Here is an 18,852-nt window from a genome sequence, read left to right on the forward strand (position 1 = left end):
GAGTCTTCTGGATCAAACCTCCTGTCGCTCTGCCAATCAGTATGGCATTGTGTGGAAAGCTGTTGAATAGCAGCAAAGTTCACACCGGCATTACATTACAGCGTTTGAAGCTCATTGCAGGGAAAACCTTGATTACATAAACCCCCGAGGCTTTAGCAAGATTTGCAGTCGAGAAGGAAGTTTATCTTGTAAAATATGTCTTGTATCACTTTTTATAGGTGCTCTATACAATATGTAGAGCATTAATATAGCAGCAAACAACTATTTGCTATGTAAAGATATAGAGGATTATTTCAAGGCTTTGTTGAATACCCGATTCTGATTGGTCAATCACGGCGTGATGTACAGCAAGCAGCTGTACATTAGCCCCGACAGCCCCGACAGCCCCGACAGGGCGATGCTGCACCCGACCCTGACGCGAAGCGGTCTTGCATCGCCTTGAAGGGGTTTATCTCACAATAATGACCGGCTCGCTGTACATTATCCCTTAAGTAATATCTACCAGAGCAGAGAATGAAGTCGCTCTCCCTCTCTGTGTGTTGTAATCTGAGTTTCTCTGCACTGCTCTCATACGGCGGTTACAGCTGATAACGCCGTCCCGACCGGTGGTGTCGACGAGGAAGCGAAGCACCCACCCCCTGGTCCCCCCCCCCCAGGTTAACGCATACTCTGTCAGCATTTTCGCCGTTGTTTGCACTGTAAGCGCTGTTAGCACCGTTAACTGCGAGCCGGCGCCATGTTGAGAGCCGTTGAGAGGTAATAGAAATGCTCCCAATCCTGTATTTAGCCCCTTTAAACAGAAAAGTGACTTTGAGTTCAGTGTAGGCCACTAAAACATTATTATTTTTCCATATTGGAAAGGATAATAGAACAATTTCCTCCAAAATTTTTTTTTTTTTTATTAGTCACCTGACTGCGGATAGAAGCATTGCTCTTTCTCTCTACAGTAGGCCTCGTCTTTCCAGGAAATGTTTACTTTGTCAATGAAAACCTCTTCCTGTGTTTACAACTTTCATTAGCTTCCCAAAGGGGTTGTTACCCCTTGTGCAGCCTATCCCTTCTGGCTCTCTCGCTCTCTCTCTCCGAAATTCAAATATGAACACAATGGACATGATGGACATAATCATACACAAGCACAGCCATTTTTCAATTTAATCCTGCTGGAGGCACATTCAGACACATTTTGTTATGCCATTTAGATGCAGACCATGGCATGTCGACTTCAGGATATGTGTTTTTCTGTGCTGGCCAGAACTGCAGCAGTGTGCAAGGAATTTTCCAATAAATGTGATCAAATCCATAATAAATGTTCGCATCATATCCTCAGTTAGTTTTGCTCTCCAGCCGTCACATTCCTCCTGTGTGAAATCAAGCACTGGGTCGTTGAACCCTGTTTTATTGATGTTTTGTTCTTATCGTAAAGGGATAAAAAAGCCTTCTTTCTTAGAACATAATATCCATTTAGCAGACTGTTTGCACATTTTAATTTTATGAAGTAATCTGCTGCTAAGGGGCCAGTTTCCATCATTCCGATGATGCAATGTTTAATACTGAAAACTCAAATATATAACTATTTGTATTTGCAAAAAGGGAAATTTTATGGGTTGTTAAGTACGGTCATGTCTTCTGCTGTGTGGACGTCCCGCTGTGCAGAAGCCGACACAGTTCTTACATGTTCCCCCTGTTGGTTCTCAGCAGGCCTACCTGCCTGCCTGCCTGCCTGCCTGCCTGCCTGTCTGTCTGTGCATTGGCCACAGAACTGTTTTTACAAGTGCAGAAGTCGCTGCTCCATTGCTCTGCAGCCCAACCGTATAACCAGGCTCTTTTCCTATTCTAGGGAAGTGGAGCGAAGGGAACGCCTCGTGCTCCCATTGCTACCTATTAAGTCTCTCCCGTTAGTCCAACAGCAGAGATGAAGACATACGGGACACTGTCCTGTCCCTCTTGTCTTTCTCTGTCCACACCTCATTTGTTCCATCCTTACTCTGTCTCTTTCCTATGTTATCTTCCCTCATCTTCCCTCTTTGGCCAGACTTTACCAATCCACATGCCCCCCCCCCACCTCCCACCCCCTTCTCTCCCCCCACCCTTGAACAAATATACATCAGTGGCTTGGGCTTTAGCAAACGTTGGCTGCCTTGCCACTGAATTCCCCATACCTCATTTGAGACGGGCATCCCTTTTGCTCGTGGGTTTGTTGAAGGCCATCTCTAAGCTGGCCGGCCCAGCAGCACGCTGCTGCGGACTGCCTGAGTGCCAGTGGGGTTTTTCCACTAACACTTGGCTGTCATGGCTTTAACCAGAGGGCCAGACTGAGCTCTGAGGAGACAGATGCCTTCTTCAGCTGCCTCTCCCTTTGATTTTGGAAAGAATGCGACTCTGTAATAACATACTGCATCTCATATCTTTTGTGTGTCTTTATTAAAGAAAACTGGCTCCGCTGTGCTTTGCTCTGCTGCTGCTGTGTTGTCTTTTCTGTTGGGAGGATGCGTGACTCCTTCGGGACTGCACAGTGAGGTGACCTTGATAGGATGAGAGGAGGAGTGAAGGCGAGAGTGGCACGTCCCCAGCAGGTGCTGCACAACTGTCTGTGACACAGATGGGAAGACGCACACAACCTGCATACATTATGCAAATACACCTGGGTGTCAATGCATACACATAAATGAATGCAGATTTCCTACTGCATTCATGTCTGTTTTACCAGCAGCACTCACTCTAAACTGTACACCAGTTTACACTGATTACAAAACTGCGCTTGGCTTATTTTGGAGCATTTGGTTACTGCATACTTGCCAACCGTAAGACCTCAAAAATAGGGAGAGGGAAAAATTTGAGTTTCAGAGATTTTGTTTCCTGCATTCTTGTGACTTTTAAAGGATGAAAATAACAAAATAATAAGTATACTGCAACAGTATTTTATGTTAAATGGGCCTACTTTTAATTTTACTTTTAATTCTCAGGAAAGAAAACTGAATAATTCGCCTGTCTGACATAAACTAATATTGATCAGTTTTTATTCATTCATCAACTTTTTTGCCCCTGCTTGAGTATTTCTTTTTCCTAGTACTCTCTATCTCTTACTCACTGAAGGTCCTTTCAAAAACAACGTGACAACGGCACCACTGCACTCTGAATCCATTATTTCTAATGGCTTGCGCCACGCCACGCCACGACGGCTTTTTGCCGCGTCAAGCAAAGCCTAACTTTGGGTGCTACGTTCTGTGATGTGCAGTGAGCGCAGCTCAAACCGCGTTGTATCGCAAGTAACTCTCTTCCCATGGGGAAACGTCATTTGGGGTAGCTCTTTTGTTGTGCGGGTGGAAACAGTAGAGTTTATATATGCTGTACAGTGCCAGAAACAGGTTGAGATAACGAAAAGGAAAAAAGGTGTGAAAATTTGCAATAAATCTGGAGAAATACGGGAGAATTGTGACCCCGAGAGGAAACCGAGAGAGGCCAATCGGGAGGGTTGACAAGTATGGGTAACTATGTGCTTTGTTTGAATCTCAGGAGCAGAAAATACTAATAAAGTTGTATCTCAAGAACTTTGGCAGCGACATCTGTCCGTCTACAATCCGTTCTCTGGTTTCAGTGCGTTCAGCGCCTCCTCTGAGAAAAGGGAGTGAAATGAGCAGCCTCAACAAGGCCTTGGGGAGCTGGAGAAACAACGCACAACAGACCAAACAGTAGCACTTGGGCGGATTCTCTCGGAGTCGGTGGGGAAGAGTTCCTCCCTTGACCGACCGGCTGCCCCATTGCTCTCTCTGACCGTCTGCGTTGCAGCTCAGCCCAACCCAACCCAACCTGGTTCAGCTCCTTTCCCATTCTCCTTTTCATGCGCTGACATTTTTATCCTCCTATTAAAACTTTTAAGGGCCCATTATCTAAGAGAAAGGAATGCTGCTTTAATAGTGTGGTGGCTCCATGCTTAGGCCCCTTCTTTTCAATTCGTAACCAACCAACACTAGGTCGCTGCTTAATGTTCTCCAGCCAGCGTCGCGCAAAGAGGGGACCGTCTCCTCTCTGAGACGTATGACAGCGGCTCAGCGCGGACCGTGAGCCCTCTTTTCACTGCCCTAAGCACTCAGGGCAGACCATAAACCCTTGGCATGCCTTCCACTACTTCAGCCCCATTGTTTCAATCTCTCCACTACATGGTTCTCAGGTTTAAGAGAACTTGCAGCGCTGCGGTGAAGGACTTGTGGCCTCCTTGGATCTTTTGTTCGAGGGTCTCGTTTGTCGGCATCTCAGCTGGAGCACCCATGTTAACTTTTCTTCTTTTGCGCAATTTCACATGTGATGTTAAAACTCATACTTTGCTGTTGAAAGTTCACTATTGTTTGTTTTCACAGTAGGGAGGCTTTAGCTCAGAAGGACAGCTGTACAGAGCCTGAAGCTCTTGCAGTGCAGTAAGGGCTGGTCTGGTTCTGAGAGATCTGAGAAGCAGCTTCATTCGTTTTCTACACAAGCGATAGAGTTTAAATTTCTAGACACTGGCTGACATAGTGATTTGAGCTCCAATCAATCTCTCCACACAGCTATCCATATAGACCGACTTGCCCACAGGAGCCGCCATCATCAGTAAATCCTTATGTACCCTTGCTTTTTTTTCTGTTGTCCTGACCTGCTGGTTTTCAGAAAGGTGGCTGTGTGATGTGACCTGCACTTAATGCAATGTCCTGCAGGTGCTGCGGCAGATCTCACATATTAAGTTCCACTGACTCAATGACAGACACACAAATTGATTCCGCCTCAAGAGATCGAACAATAATTTGCTGTGGTCACTTTATCCCCAAGGATCATGCTGTTGTTTCTTTAGGTAAGAATGGGAAAAGTAAGCACTGGAGATTTAGCATGCTCAAAGAGATCTTAGTGGCTCACATATTGAGCGCTACTAAGATAAGTCTTAGGCTCTGATTCTAAATCAACTTCTTGATTGGGAAAATACATTTTCTACCAAAGAACAGTTTGGGTTATTTCTAGGGCTGTCAAAGTGAACGCGATAATAATGCGTTAACGCAAATTTGTTTTAACGCCACTAATTTCTAAGTTGTAGCGGGCTCAGTTTTAAAGCTAGAGTGAACATATTAGCATACTATGAAACTCGAAATCCATTCGAAACAACCGTGTTATTCTAGCTCGTTGCAAAGGAGCCTAAACGCTCCAAATTTATGCTAAATTTTGGTGAGGAAAAACGGTCATGACCATTTTCAAAGGTGTCCCTTGACATGAAAATGGGTTCTATGGGTACCCACGAGTCTCCCCTTTACAGACATGCCCACTTTATGATAATCACATGCAGTTTGGGGCAAGTCATAGTCAAGTCTAGCACACTGACACACTTACAGAAGTTGCATGTTGAGTTTGCCATGTTATGATTTGAGCATATTTTTTATGCTAAATGCAGTACAACATTTATCATTGTTATGTGTTGTTAATTGATTTCTAATAATAAATATATTCATATATGAGTATTAAATACTTGACAAATCTCCCTTTACGGTACATTTTGAACAGATAAAATAATTTGATTAATCGCGATTATCTATGGACCATCATGCGATTAATTGCAATTTAATATTTTAATTGATTGACAGCCCTAGTTATTTCACATGAGACATTTCTGTTTCTCTTTTTTTTTTCATGACGCTCAGCTTTCTGGTTTGAAGTTGGCGGGCTTCAGTTAGAAAAAAGGCAATGCAACATGCTCCTGTGCACCAATCAGGATTTAGCAACATATGAATCAGAATCTAGTGACAGTTTCTGACTGTTCAACTCTTAAAAAATAATACTTTTTTTATTAATATGCCACAGAGAAATACTTACGATTTAAAGCCAAGTTTTCAGGGGTTTTGATGATTATTTTAATAATAAACAAAAATGCATCACATCATTGTTGGCATATGCTCTAGAAAGGCAATTACTGTAAATACAATCATATGATATTTGATCTATTAAAGCAATAGTTTGACAAATTAGCCATGGGAGTGGTATTGATTTTTTTCATCTATCTCGGCAAGAAAGCAATTAAACACATTGCCTCAAAATGTCAAACTATTCCTTTAACATACAAGCTGTTATTGAGCGTATAGGACAAAAAAGGGATTTATTAGCTTCTGGCAGCAGCATCAGCTCTTAGTGTTGGGTATGGAGGTCACGACCTGTCCTGGTGAGGATAAAGTTGTGGCTCGTTTGCAGAGGGAGCACTCCCACTTGTTTTCTTGGTTAATTGCAGTGTTCCCTTTTTACCACAAGTGCAGTAGTTTGGATGACGCCTGTTCGTGTTGAGCTGTGTGAAAACCCATATCCACTGTGGTCAGTCCCTCGGTAGCATATGAAAAGGCTCCTGCTCAATTCCAAGACTTTGGACTCTATTTCCTGTCCAGTTCTGGGCCTATAAAGCTGCGATCGTTTTTTATTAGCTTCTACATATAGTTATGTTTTATGGGTCAGCGGATTGTTTTAGTGGATTGTGGCACATATGATCTAAATAAATGTCTCTCCTTCACTTTCCCATCCACCTCCTTATGAAAGGATGTTTTTCTTTCTGCTTCCCATCATGTAGTAATGATAAAAACTGGAGGCCTTTGGCAGCCAGTTACACACGGTTGATGATAGCTGGGCCTGGCCCGGAGAAAACGGCCATTGTGTCAACACTTTGGCTTTTATTGATCCTCAGAGAGATGAAGGCCCAGGTTTCTGGCCCCAGTCCGACATGTCATTGATGGATGGTTCTGTAGCATTCGGGGGAAGAGGGGCTGCATAAAAATAAAGGGGGAGTGAAGCGAGTTTTGGGATGCATAATACAACCTTAGTAAGTAATCTTTCGTCTTTTGGGGTTACTTAGTTGGAAATTCAACCCTCTGTTGAGCTCATAGTTGCTCTGGCCTCAGATAGACACAAAGCCAAGGAAAGGGACCGCTGAATTCCACATCCTACTTAAATATCCACATGACTCGCTGTGAAATTTGCAGCACTTTACAGCAGCTGCTCTGTTGATGCTCATTCATGGTCACTTCACTCAGTCCTGCCGAGCCTTTTTCTCTCTGCCTTCAGAGCTGAAGCGCTGGCCCAGTGTTTGCTCAGTGCTGAGTCTTTGTGGAGCAGGGGAAGGTTGTCGCTGCAGTTAGTGTCTGATAGTTCACCCTGTCTGCAACAACGACAAGAGCTCAGGCAGGAAAGTCTGAGAGGATTGGATGACCTTGTGACACTTGTTGACAGACTTAAAGTGATGGAAAGTATTTAACCAGGAGGTCATCAAACTCTCATCGTCAGCTCTTCGAAGTAAAGAAAGACTCAGAATAGATTTCAGCAACTAGTGGAAATGCATAGAAGGGCAGGTTGAGTTCTTGGCAAAGTATATGGAAAACAAGAGCGCAAGTTAAATGAGTTTATGGTGGCAGGAGGTAAAGTACATAAAAAAGTTATTAAAGTGAAAATTTGCCACCTTTTTATATGGGTGTCCAATCAGTGTTGATGGTAAATGTAGTCGGTTGAAGCAATAAATTCCTCAGTGCGTGCTATATTGACCGAGAAAGCTGAGATCCGCAGAAATCTGTTGTACTTCTGCGTCCAGCGCCGTCATTTGACGTGACAGTGACGTAGTAGGAGGCAAGGAAGAACTACAGACTACTTCAGCTTCTTTGGGAAGCCAGGAGATGTGCTCTAGGTGCCGCTCAAAAAGAGAACTTTCTCGCTCTCTTTGCTTGTATTTCAAACTAGCTATGTCACCAACAGAAAATGACTCGGATATTCAGCCATATTTATTCGAGCCAGAGTATACGGCCAAAGAAATGCAACGGAGAGAGGCCGAGGGGGAGGATATGGCCAGCGGGGACCCTCCAGAACCTGAGGTGCCGAGAGCAAACACTTACTGGTGGAACTTCTCCACAAATTGCCCTCCGATGCCGATAGAAACGGAATCATTCTGCTGCAATGAATGTCAGCGTGGGCAGTTTTTGTTGGATGCTGTCGCCAACCCCAAGAGTGTGTGCGTTACTATGCAGGACAGTTTTGCTCCTCACTCGGACAGAGGTGTGCTGGAGACCTTCTTCAGGATCCCGAAGATAATCTGGAAAAGACAACTAAGACCAGCAGGGCTCAGAGGGCAGATGGCCACTCAATCAGTATTTTTGTCACCTAATGCTTTTGTAAGCTGTTTTGTTGAGTTGCTTCTTAGTGAAATGCTTAGTGAATTTGAATTGGGCTTTTATTTTGAAAGGTAAAAACAAAAGGAATGAAGATTTAATGTGCTGTCGTTGACATTGTGGAAAATAATAAAGAGTTGTTGCTGTCTTGGCTCATGCTGGTTCGGACAAAGGAGGCTCCGTGTTTTTATTTTATTACGTCAATAGCTCGCATGCAATGCATTCTGGTACAGTACATGTCAAGGCCTGTTGAGCGAGGCTGGGTCACGCGTCATCAACGCGCCATATCTTTGGGGGTATGACAAATGCGCAGTAAAATCTGGTCTGCACTCGCCGAAACTGAGCCAATCGCAACGAACGGCCGCAGCTTCAGTTACACTGCGCATGTGTTAAACCCCAAGCCGTGTCCGTCCGTGTCCCAGCCTCCTTCCATAGGCCTTGGTACATGCCAACACGACTCCGCGAGCAGGAGATTTTAAGCTTTTTTGGTAAATATAGCACACACTGAGGAATTTATTGCTTCAATTGACTACATTTAAAATCAACACTGATTGGATATCCACATAAAATGTGTCATTTTCCCTTTAAGCACAGAATGTTGTGAAACCTGTTTGTCGAGCTGAGATTGTTTTTTCCTTGTAGCCCTCAAGGCAGGTACATAGAAACTGTATGACAGCACACGCTTTCCAAGACTGGCACACCACATTTGGACTTCAGAGGAAGAGCGCACAAGGTTATACGAGCTTTACTAGGTGTTGACACTTCCGCAAACGTATGCAAATGCTTACATTTATAGCAAAAAAAAAGTTGGCTAATTAAGAAAGTTAGACCTCCAAACACCCTTCATCACGACAGCAGATTTAATGAGACGTTAATGTAGATGTCTTCTTGCTCACTGCCTCCCTGCTCGCCAGAAGAGAAGGAAACAGGAGAGAGATCTGTTTGGTTTTTAATGAGCCAGAGAGCTGGGGTTTGTCACTGCATCCGTAGCGGTGGCAGAGTTTCACAACGAATAAGTCAAATATCCGTCTTCTCGCTGCGAAGGCAGCGGTATTATTACAGTACAGAGCAAAGCAGGGGGAGCAGTTTGTGTAATAATTCATGACACCAGGGTCTCAAGTCATGGAAATGCATGCTAGGTGTCGGCTGTACCTCTTCATGAAGCATTTATTATCACACAGAAATTATGCATCTTTTGTGTGCCATGTTTAGTAAAGCTTTGAATTATTAACGCCATTTTTTTCTTTTAAATAATATCTTCATTTTGTGTTTTTAGAGTTTTGTCAGACTTTTACTAAAACTTGATGACTCATGAAAATGAAATGTGCATTGACCCCTTTATTTAAGTGCAATCCCCTTTGATCTAAGTCTCTTTCTGTTTTTTTTTTTCACTGTGTTCCTCCTTTCTTTTCTTTATGGGGGATTACCTCAATTAAAATTACAGGTCTGACGGATCAGCTCCTGCTGGGAGTTTTATCCTTTCTGTAGGCAGCCTCCTTTTTATAGCCTGAACCGAGTGAGCATGTTCCAACAAGTGCTTGAATCTTTGTAAAGGGGTACTGGGCATGTCAGTCACCAGCAGTAGGCCTATATGTGTCTCCGGGTCAGGAAGCCTGACAGGCATTAGAGCATTTTTTACTCCCCATACCAGCTCTGTGACATCTGATGTATAACCTTTTAGTTTACTGAATGATCTGTGGCTTTAAAAACTATTTAATGTAATCTGTAAAGGCAGTTTATAGATAAACTCTTTCTCTCTCTCCTGGTCTTGCTGTTTCTTTCGCAGCGCAACCAGAAGGTACAAAGGAGGGACCCACCTGCATGGACAAGAATCACGGCTGTGCACACATCTGTAGGGAATCGCAGAAGGGTGGCATCTCCTGTGAGTGTCGACCTGGATTCCAGCTCACGCGTAACATGAAGGACTGCAAATGTAAGTCGTGTCAACCTGAAGCATTGTTCCCCTCTGTACACACACACACACACACACACACACACACACACACACACACACACACACACACACACACACACACAGGGAAACACACCAGAAGGAGGATTTATAGGCTCCTCATGAAAAGGTAATTGGGGTTGGAAACCTGCCGATGATGGATAATTGTACTCATTCCACAGATGCCTTCCAACAGATCTGAAGGAGGCTACTGACATTTAAGTTACATTACCACACCGTGACTAATCTCCCGAGCAGCCCTCGTAAAGAAAAACATGTTTATCGAATAAGGAGCGATCATTTACACAACCAGGGCAAGTGTGGAGGTTACTCGAAGGGGACTGCTCTGATGGACAGCGCACACTTCCTGTTGCTGTGCAACGGAGATCATCCTGTCAGAGCTGGGGCCAGGGCTGATGGGGGATTTGTCTGTGTTTGGATAAGGATTGGAGAAGTGTTATTCTATAGTTTTCTCTCTGACAGCCCAGGAAAAGGGCAAAAGGCGCTGTGATGGTAGGGTGCAGACAGGATGGCGGTGGAAGCCTCGGCTCGCGTTCGTGCTCTTTTTCACTCTGTCATCACAGGTGTGTTAGAAGTGCCGAGGTTAATGCTCCCTTTGCCCGCCAGTAAATAAATGTATTGCACTTAAAGATGTGCAGACACACACATGCTTAAATCAGAAATCTTACTCCTCCCATCATTTATGTGTAACTGACATGAGTCTTGTACTCTGTTTGTAAGAAATGTCATCAATTTGAAAAGAAAAATGTGTTCACTTTCAAGTTTTTGCTCATTCTGCAGAATTAATTAAATGCCTTAAAATGAAGATGGTCTCAGTAGCTTGTAGGCGCACGCTCTCATACGGATTGACTTACAATGAGTGAGTAACTTCAGCCTCCTGCTTGCTCGAGGCCACTTCATCGGCTGTTGAAAATGAGACCATGTGCAACACCAATGCAAAATTGAGTCCGGGGAGTAATGAATGAATAAAGCCATGATAGTGATAAATGTGATTAACATAGCTCACCGGTTGAGGTGGTGAATATGCAAATCAAGGCTTCTTCACATTAAAGCCAGCTTTTAATAAGAAAAATTACGAAAATGTTGAAAGGTGTCTAGGGGCGCTTTCACAAGCCAACAATTAGTCCGGTTTAATCAAACTCTGGTGCGGTTAGTTTGGGCAGTTGCGAACGTAGTAATCATACTTTGGTGTGGACCGAAACAACAGGTCCTAGACTGCTTGTGAGAGGTGGTCCCAAACTGTTTCCAAGCGAACCATAACGAAGGCTGCGTATGCAGGCATTTGTTTAACATGAGCCGGAGAGGACTGACCTGGACATCTGCAGAAGTCCGATGTTTGCTTGACATCTGGGCCGAAGAGAACATGCAGAATATGCTAAATAAAGTCCACACAAATAGTGATGTTTATAAAGCCCATTGAGATAAACTGGAGGAGAAGGGATTCATGCACACAGTAGATCAGTGCCGAGTCAAAGTGAAAAAAACTTTAAAGCAATATATCAAAGTACGCAATTCCCTGCATAGAAGTCGCAGATCTTGAGACGAAAAAAAAAATGCTCCTTCGTACACGCCCCTCAGCAAATTATTGTTTTTATTAGGTCCACTTTAATTTGTGCACTGTGAAACCGAACCAGACTAAATAGAGTGCTACAGAATGAGTCTTAAAAATGCCTGAAATAAGGTCTGTGTTTAACACAAGCTTAAGAGAATTTAACTTTCAGTTCTACGATATAACTGGGAACCTTTATTGCATGTCGTACCCTATGTCTATATCTTCATTCCTTGTCACCTGTCTACTTCCAACTTTCAAATACAAAAAAGTGTGTCTATGTCCAGTTTATGTTAACTGTGTGTTCTTTGATAGTGACATGTAACTACGGTAATGGGGGTTGCCAGCACATCTGCGAGGAGACGGACCACGGCCCCAAGTGTTCGTGCCACATGAAGTTTGTCCTGCACAGCGATGGAAAGACTTGTGTAGGTGAGTCACCTCATCCCGATATAACTATACCAAGGGCAAGAAATAATGGCTTTTTGAATGAGAAAATGTAGAACCACAAGCGATTAACTCAGCAACTAATTTTCCGACAGCAAATTTAATAAATGTTTGAAATTGTGAGAAAATGCAAGTTGAACTACAGGCCTCGTTACAGTAGCTGTACGCCTGAGCCTTCTTCTTCTTGATCTGTGACATACAAGGACAAAAGGCTACCGCCCACTGTGCTTTCCCCCTCTGCTACTGCTGCTGCTCCAGTAACCTCTCAGTCCCTGCATCTGCTTTGGCTTCTCTTCCTCTTCCTCCTCCTCCTCTTCACTGGACACTATTCCTCTCTGTTTCTCAGCCATGCAGTCGGACGCACACCTTCTATTAGCCCTTGGGTCAGTTCCTCCACTGCTTCCCGTTGGGGATTAACTCACACACCTGACCTAACCTTCCACTGGCATTTATCAGTGTTTGCCTCAGTTGACTTAAGTTAAGTAAAAATCATTCAGCCATTCAGGCATATTGAACCGTTCTGAAGGGCAGTCTCCCATCAGATGTGGCCTTCAGGGGCAGTAGAGTCAAAGCACGGGTCTCAATAAACAGATTGCGTTTAGCCATGCAGAATTGCACAGACATTTCATCGACAACCATGGAACATTAACAATAAAATTAGTCAGATGTAAATTTGACCATTACTGCAGACAGGCCTTTATTTTATCTGCCTGTTTAACCAGAGTGTCATTAATAGTTTCTGTAAACAGTACAAACTCATTTAAACCAATACAGCGTGTACTTTGCAGTGTTAAGCTGGGCATACACTGTACAATTTTAGCCCGTTTCTGGCCCGAATTGTGAGCAAACAATCTACTTGTACAGTAGGAGTAGGAAGTACACAACAACATTTCTAAAATCACACAGTGTATGTCCAGCTTAAATGACCTGAGTTTGTAATGGAAGCTTCAGTGAGTAGGATAGGACATATTTTCATTGTCAGGAAGACAAACATAGTAATAGAATTAGAGGCTACGCCTGCAGAGCAGACTGGTGAGGTGGTTGCTTGGTTTCAGTGGCTGTTAAGTTTGAGAGCTCGGTTTGGGTAGCGGCTGATTAGCTCAGAGCGTCTGGATCCCCCCTTTATTACCGCAGCCCTGATGAGAGCCAGACCTATGTCAAGGTCTGGTCAGCCAACCTGTCATTATTGCTGTACCCTGCTAGGCCAGGGGGACGCCACAAACTTGACCGCAACCAAATTATATGTCTTAGCTTGTCTTATGCCCAAGACAGAGCAAATGTACATTTGGTGTGCCAGATTAGGAAGCAGTCAGCCAGTTAAAATCTCTGATTTCCCCCTCAGAGTCTGGGGTTACAGAGGTGGAGGGAGGGCTGCTCTGCGGTCGACACAGGGGCGCTCCATCTCCCAGACACTCCATTAGTTAATAAAACCTCAATAAAACAAACAGTCTGCCAAATGAACCACTGACTGGAGAGTGAGTGACAAGAACGTTGGAAGGCACCACTACTGTGCACTACGACTGTGACTGTAGGGTTTCCACCATGAGAAACTATTCCAAGGCGGCGCATGCTGAAACTGTGGTTGTTTTTTTATGTAGCACTTTAGAAGCTGTATAAGTGTACACTGATATGTCAAGTTGGTGTGCTAGGGTTAAATACAATGACCGTATCCCTCTGGCAAAAATATATTGTTTTTTTGTATAAATAGGACAGCTACTTCGGCTTTGATGAAAGAAATTTCATTTTTTATTATTTCAAGGCTTAAAACAAATGGTTTCTCTTGGAACCAAGAAATCTTATTCTAATCGTGAAGGACAGTGTGTAGGATTTGGCGGCATCTAGTGGTGTGGTTGCAGGTTGCATCCAACTGAGTACCCCTCCACTCACTCCTCCCTTTCCAAGACTGTGGTAACGTGAGCCACTGAGTGCAAAACCTTGGTAACACCGTTCACCTCTCTCAGAGACCATCCTTACCATAATAACACAACTATAGGAGCAATAGAAGTAAGACAGCGGCTGGTGGTACCACGGTTTTGCACTCTGCGGCTCACGTTACTGCAGTTTCACAAGCGTGTCGGAGAACTACGGTGGCCTTCAGGTAACATAAAAACGTGAAAGGCTCTCTCTAAAGCCAGAGTTTGATTTGTCCGTTCTGGGCTACTGTAGAAACATGACGGAGCAACATTGCGGTCTCTGTGAAGAGGACCCGCTCCCTATGTAGATATGAAGGTCTCATTCAAAGCTAACGAAAACACAAAGATCCTTAGTTTTAGGTTTTTTATACACTAATTAAAACATAGTTATTAATATTATATTAGATTTCTGCTAGTAGATCCCCTGAAATGTCACACACTGTTCATTTTAGGTTTCACTTTTTTTTTTAAATGTCACAAACAAGATATAAATAACTTGCTGGAGTTGACGTATTTTTACGCGCCGTCTTCACGGCACGTAGTGATAATTACCTCTCAGCCACCACATTCTGAAATAGTACATGATGTATAGAGGGTATCCATAGTAACCACACAATGAGAAAATACACCACTGTTTAGCCTCATTATTGATTTGGAAAGGTTGATGATTAATTGAGTCTCTGCGTACTGGCACATGATTACAAAATAGCTCTTGCCTCATCAGTGGCTTTGTCGTTAGACTGGTGGGCTCTTTCAGTATGCTGTAGCTTCACCGTTCTATCCATCTTCTGGGGTGTTTCATATGAATTCTGACACATTTTCATTCATTTTGTGGTGTCTCTCCTCACCCAGGCTTGGTCATGCATTTCGTGATAATACTCCCACATGTTGCTCTGTTTGGAACTGTTGGTTCTTTATCCTTCCTCTCTCACCTCTGTTGATACCTTGCATACTGTAGGTGGGAATTTAATGTGAGCAAGGCCTTTGACACATGGACTGTTCTCTCTCATTCATACACACAAGCACACACAAACACACACACACACACACACACACACACACACACACACACACACACACACACACACACACACACACACACACTTAGAGGTATTTGTTCAGTCCCCTATTCAAACTTTAAAGATTATTTGACTGAAACAGTCTTAACAAAGTCAGGTTTATTTGTCTGTGCATAAAGTAAGTTCAGGTATCAGAAAGGAGCAGCCGTCATGTGGAAGCGTTCACGCTGTTAGCGCAGCAAATCATAAACATTCACAAATAGCAGGCAGATGCAGACATGCTCAGTAGTTCAGTCATCTGAAGAGTTGGACACACACACACACACACACACACACACACACAGAGAGAGAAAGAGAGCAAGAGATGCATTTTATAATACAAACAGAAAGCTATACAAACAACCACACAGTACATATCCAGCATGCATGCATCACATGCATGTAAACACATGTAGTCTACATGCATATGCCCATAACATAAACACACTGTGCTCTCATTTCGGGTGGTCTGTGCATTCATGCTGGTGTATTCAGACGTACCTCACAATGCTCTGTCCTCTTAACTGCTGAGAATCTCTGGATGCTGCGTGTTGGGATCGGGACATGTTGGTCCAACTGTGGCAGTCAATGTAAACTTGTGCATGCTTTGTGGTGTTGACCTGTTGCTTTCAGAGTTGAGCGTCTGCTTCCTCATCTGGCACCTCAAAACATCTCTGAATAGGTCATTCTGACACCCACAGGGCCAGAGAGTACATGCTTTAATTACAGGGATTGATTTATTCTGAAATCATATTTTTTGAAACATAATTGAAATAGTGCAAGGATACAGGATTACTGCAATTTAAAATAAGACCCTCAAAAGGTCTTTTACCTTTTTCCATTTTGTTGATGTGCTTAAAGGCCCAATCCGTCACCCCAGCTGTGTCATGGATGAGTGTACGTGGTCCGCATACTAAATGTGTGCCGTTTAGTCTAGTGTAAAGCTAAATATACACTCGGTGGATTGCAGAAATGGGATTCACTTGGCAAATTTGGCTTGTCGATTGTTTTTTAATTAAAAGTCATTGAATCAAAAGTAAAGTTGGCATAAGTGAGTACTGTTTTTTTAAATAGTTTTTTAGTGACCGCACATAAATTGTACGGCTGGGCCACTGACGGTGCTTAGAGCCTTGACATAACAGCCTAACAACATTAATTCTGACATGATCTGACCATAAAAGACACCATAAAGCGTAGACATGAATCTGTCTGTCCCCGTCTTTCAGCTTGCAGCACTAACCACCACTCGCTCTGTCTGTCGAGGCTCGCAGCGCTCATACTAACTAGCAAAAGCCTCATCTCACACACAAACAACACAACTGCACTTTGTCTGCACTGTTTGGAAAAATTATTTTGCATGATTGCATGTTGCGAGGTAACACTTTTTCCTTGAGATGTCACCCTTTTCATTGTAGACGAGGTCATCATCAGTTTGTTGTTCGGAAAATAATCACTGCTGTTTACCCGGTTGTTAGCAGTAAGAGGCTGTCTTTTCTTTTGCTACAACATAATGTCATTCTCTCATGTCATTATCGCCTCCTGTGGGCGTAAATGGACATTAATGATTTTTTTTTAATTCAGAAGAGATGATCCCCTTTCATCCGTGCTATCCACCCTTTTCCTAGCCTTATGATATCTTGCATGAATTATTGGTGTGTCCTCTTTTTTTGTTGGAGCTTTTTGAGAAATAAATAATGTGGGAACACAAACTGTCAAATGGGATAATGCCTACCTTCTACTACCAAGGGATGGAAGGACAACCTGAACAAGTGGCCATGGATAGATGTAACAAAGTTAGTTTAGCATTAGCTAAAATCTTATGGAGTCAGAGATACGTTGCAGCTGCACCAACAGTCAAGCTGATCTAAATTTGTGGCTTAAATGAGTATAAAGTGAAAATTAAATTGGATTGTTTCTGTCAGCAATGGTGCAGTTTCCTAACCTGTCCCGTTAGATGGTTTTACGCAGAATCATCTTGGAAGCCGTCATTGGAAAGGGTTCGGAAAAGGACAGGCACTTTCAAAAATTACTTGGCAGGTGATTGGATGAACCATCTGTCAATCAAACCCTTGCCGATGCCAGTAGGGAGAAGAGCGAAAACATCTTTTCCATCAAGAAAAGCCTTCTGCTCAGTTCTTTGCTCTTCTTTCAATGAAGAAACATTCTCCAATTCTGATATAACTGATGCTATTGCAGCATCTACGCTTACCTCTTCAGGAGCCACCATTGTTGTTTAGAACGAACAGTTACCTCTCTGTGTCATATCACACGGGATTCACATGTAATCGTGAGAATCCAGCTGCCTTACGAGGTAACCAGTTTCCATTATCTACCAAAAGAAGACGAATCCAAAACGGCTGACTTGTCAGCTACTTCTGTGTTTAATATATCTGCTTTAAATGCACAAGGTTGTGTTCCACCTCATTTAATAAAACGCGCCTGACTTTATTACTATGGAAGTACCGATAAGCTTCCGAGCTTTTCAGATTGTTCATCAATTCACCGTCTGTAGCAACAGAATAAATAAAATAGCTAAATATGCTGCTTTACATTATCAAGGCCACTTCTTCAGGTTGTCCCCACATCCCTCGGAAGTTCAAGGCAGAGGTATAATCACATTATCCCATTTAAGGTGTGACACGCTGCGTTCCCACATAATTTATTTCCCCTAACATCTCTGAGAAAAGAAAAGACACTCGTAGCATACCGCTAACTCTCACAGACGCCACTTGTGACGGGAATAATTGGAAGTCACACCAATAATTCGCAATAGGAAAAAGGTGGATATACTGTAAACCACATCAGATTAGTTCTTGTCACATGCTCATGATTTACATAACACACGAATGCTGCGTGGTTCAAGTGTACAGAGAACTAAAGTGGTGTTTTTACAATGTGTGCGTGTGTGTGGGTGTGCGCGTGCATGCAGGGGAGAGGAGTGTCCAGTCCCAGGCAGCCCCACAGCTGTTCCCCAATGGTAAATATGTGTTCCTCTGACTCCTCTCTCTGGGGGTCTGTGGGTGTGGGGAGTAGAGGAAGCTAACCTAGCAGGCACTGATCAGGCCCTTCCCCTCCCCACAGGGGCATCATCCTTCTGACCCTTGACCTCTGACCCCCCCCCTCCCCTACCTTCCTCTTCCTTCTGTGAATGCCCTCTCAATAACAACCACTGCCCGTGTCGAACCACACCTTTTCAAAACACAGCTGCAAACAGCAGTATGAACATTATATAAAGAGATACAGATGTACTGTATTTAATATTGTCAAATAGAAAGATTTGTCAAACTCATCTTTATACTTGCAACCAGTTTGACAGTGGTGTAACTTAGTACATTTACTCAAGTACTACAGTACTTATGCACAGTTTTGAGGTTCTGAAGTATTTCCATTTTATGCTACTTTATAGTTCTTGTAGTTCTGTATTTCAGAGACAAATATTGTACTCTTACTCCCCTACTTTTATCTGACAGCTGTAGTAACTTTTCAAATTAAGACCTCACATAAAAAACCCTAAGATAAACTTATATAATAGGTTATAAAAGATTAAAAGTTTTGGCTTGTGACCCCTTACAATAAAGCCGTGGGGCCCCTTGTCACATTTCAGATGTCTATGGGTTGTTAGCAGTTCCACCAAAGAGTGATTTCCCTATAAACTTCTCAGATGGTTTCATTTAAATGACTGTTTGTGGCCCAAAGAAGTAAAATGATCCACAAAAAAAGCAAAGAGTTAAAACTATCTCCATCTCGAGCAGCTACAACAGTA

The 18,852-nt window shown here is 43.2% G+C and overlaps 1 protein-coding gene across 2 annotated transcripts in view; it reads left to right on the forward strand.

Annotated features, from left to right (window-relative positions):
* Window positions 1-18,852, forward strand: part of scube3 (signal peptide, CUB domain, EGF-like 3) — an 88,785-nt gene that overhangs the window by 41,504 nt on the left and 28,429 nt on the right. Inside the window, exons 5-7 of one of the 2 annotated variants that reach the window (XM_074643706.1) lie at window positions 9,937-10,083; window positions 11,987-12,103; window positions 18,019-18,066. In XM_074643706.1, the coding sequence (XP_074499807.1) occupies window positions 9,937-10,083; window positions 11,987-12,103; window positions 18,019-18,066 (312 nt within the window). The remainder of the gene's footprint in view (window positions 1-9,936; window positions 10,084-11,986; window positions 12,104-18,018; window positions 18,067-18,852) is intronic. The other variant, XM_074643707.1, reaches the window with a different exon arrangement.

The sequence above is a fragment of the Sebastes fasciatus genome, chromosome 8, assembly GCF_043250625.1.
Source record: "Sebastes fasciatus isolate fSebFas1 chromosome 8, fSebFas1.pri, whole genome shotgun sequence".
In the NCBI taxonomy this organism is placed as follows: domain Eukaryota; kingdom Metazoa; phylum Chordata; class Actinopteri; order Perciformes; family Sebastidae; genus Sebastes; species Sebastes fasciatus.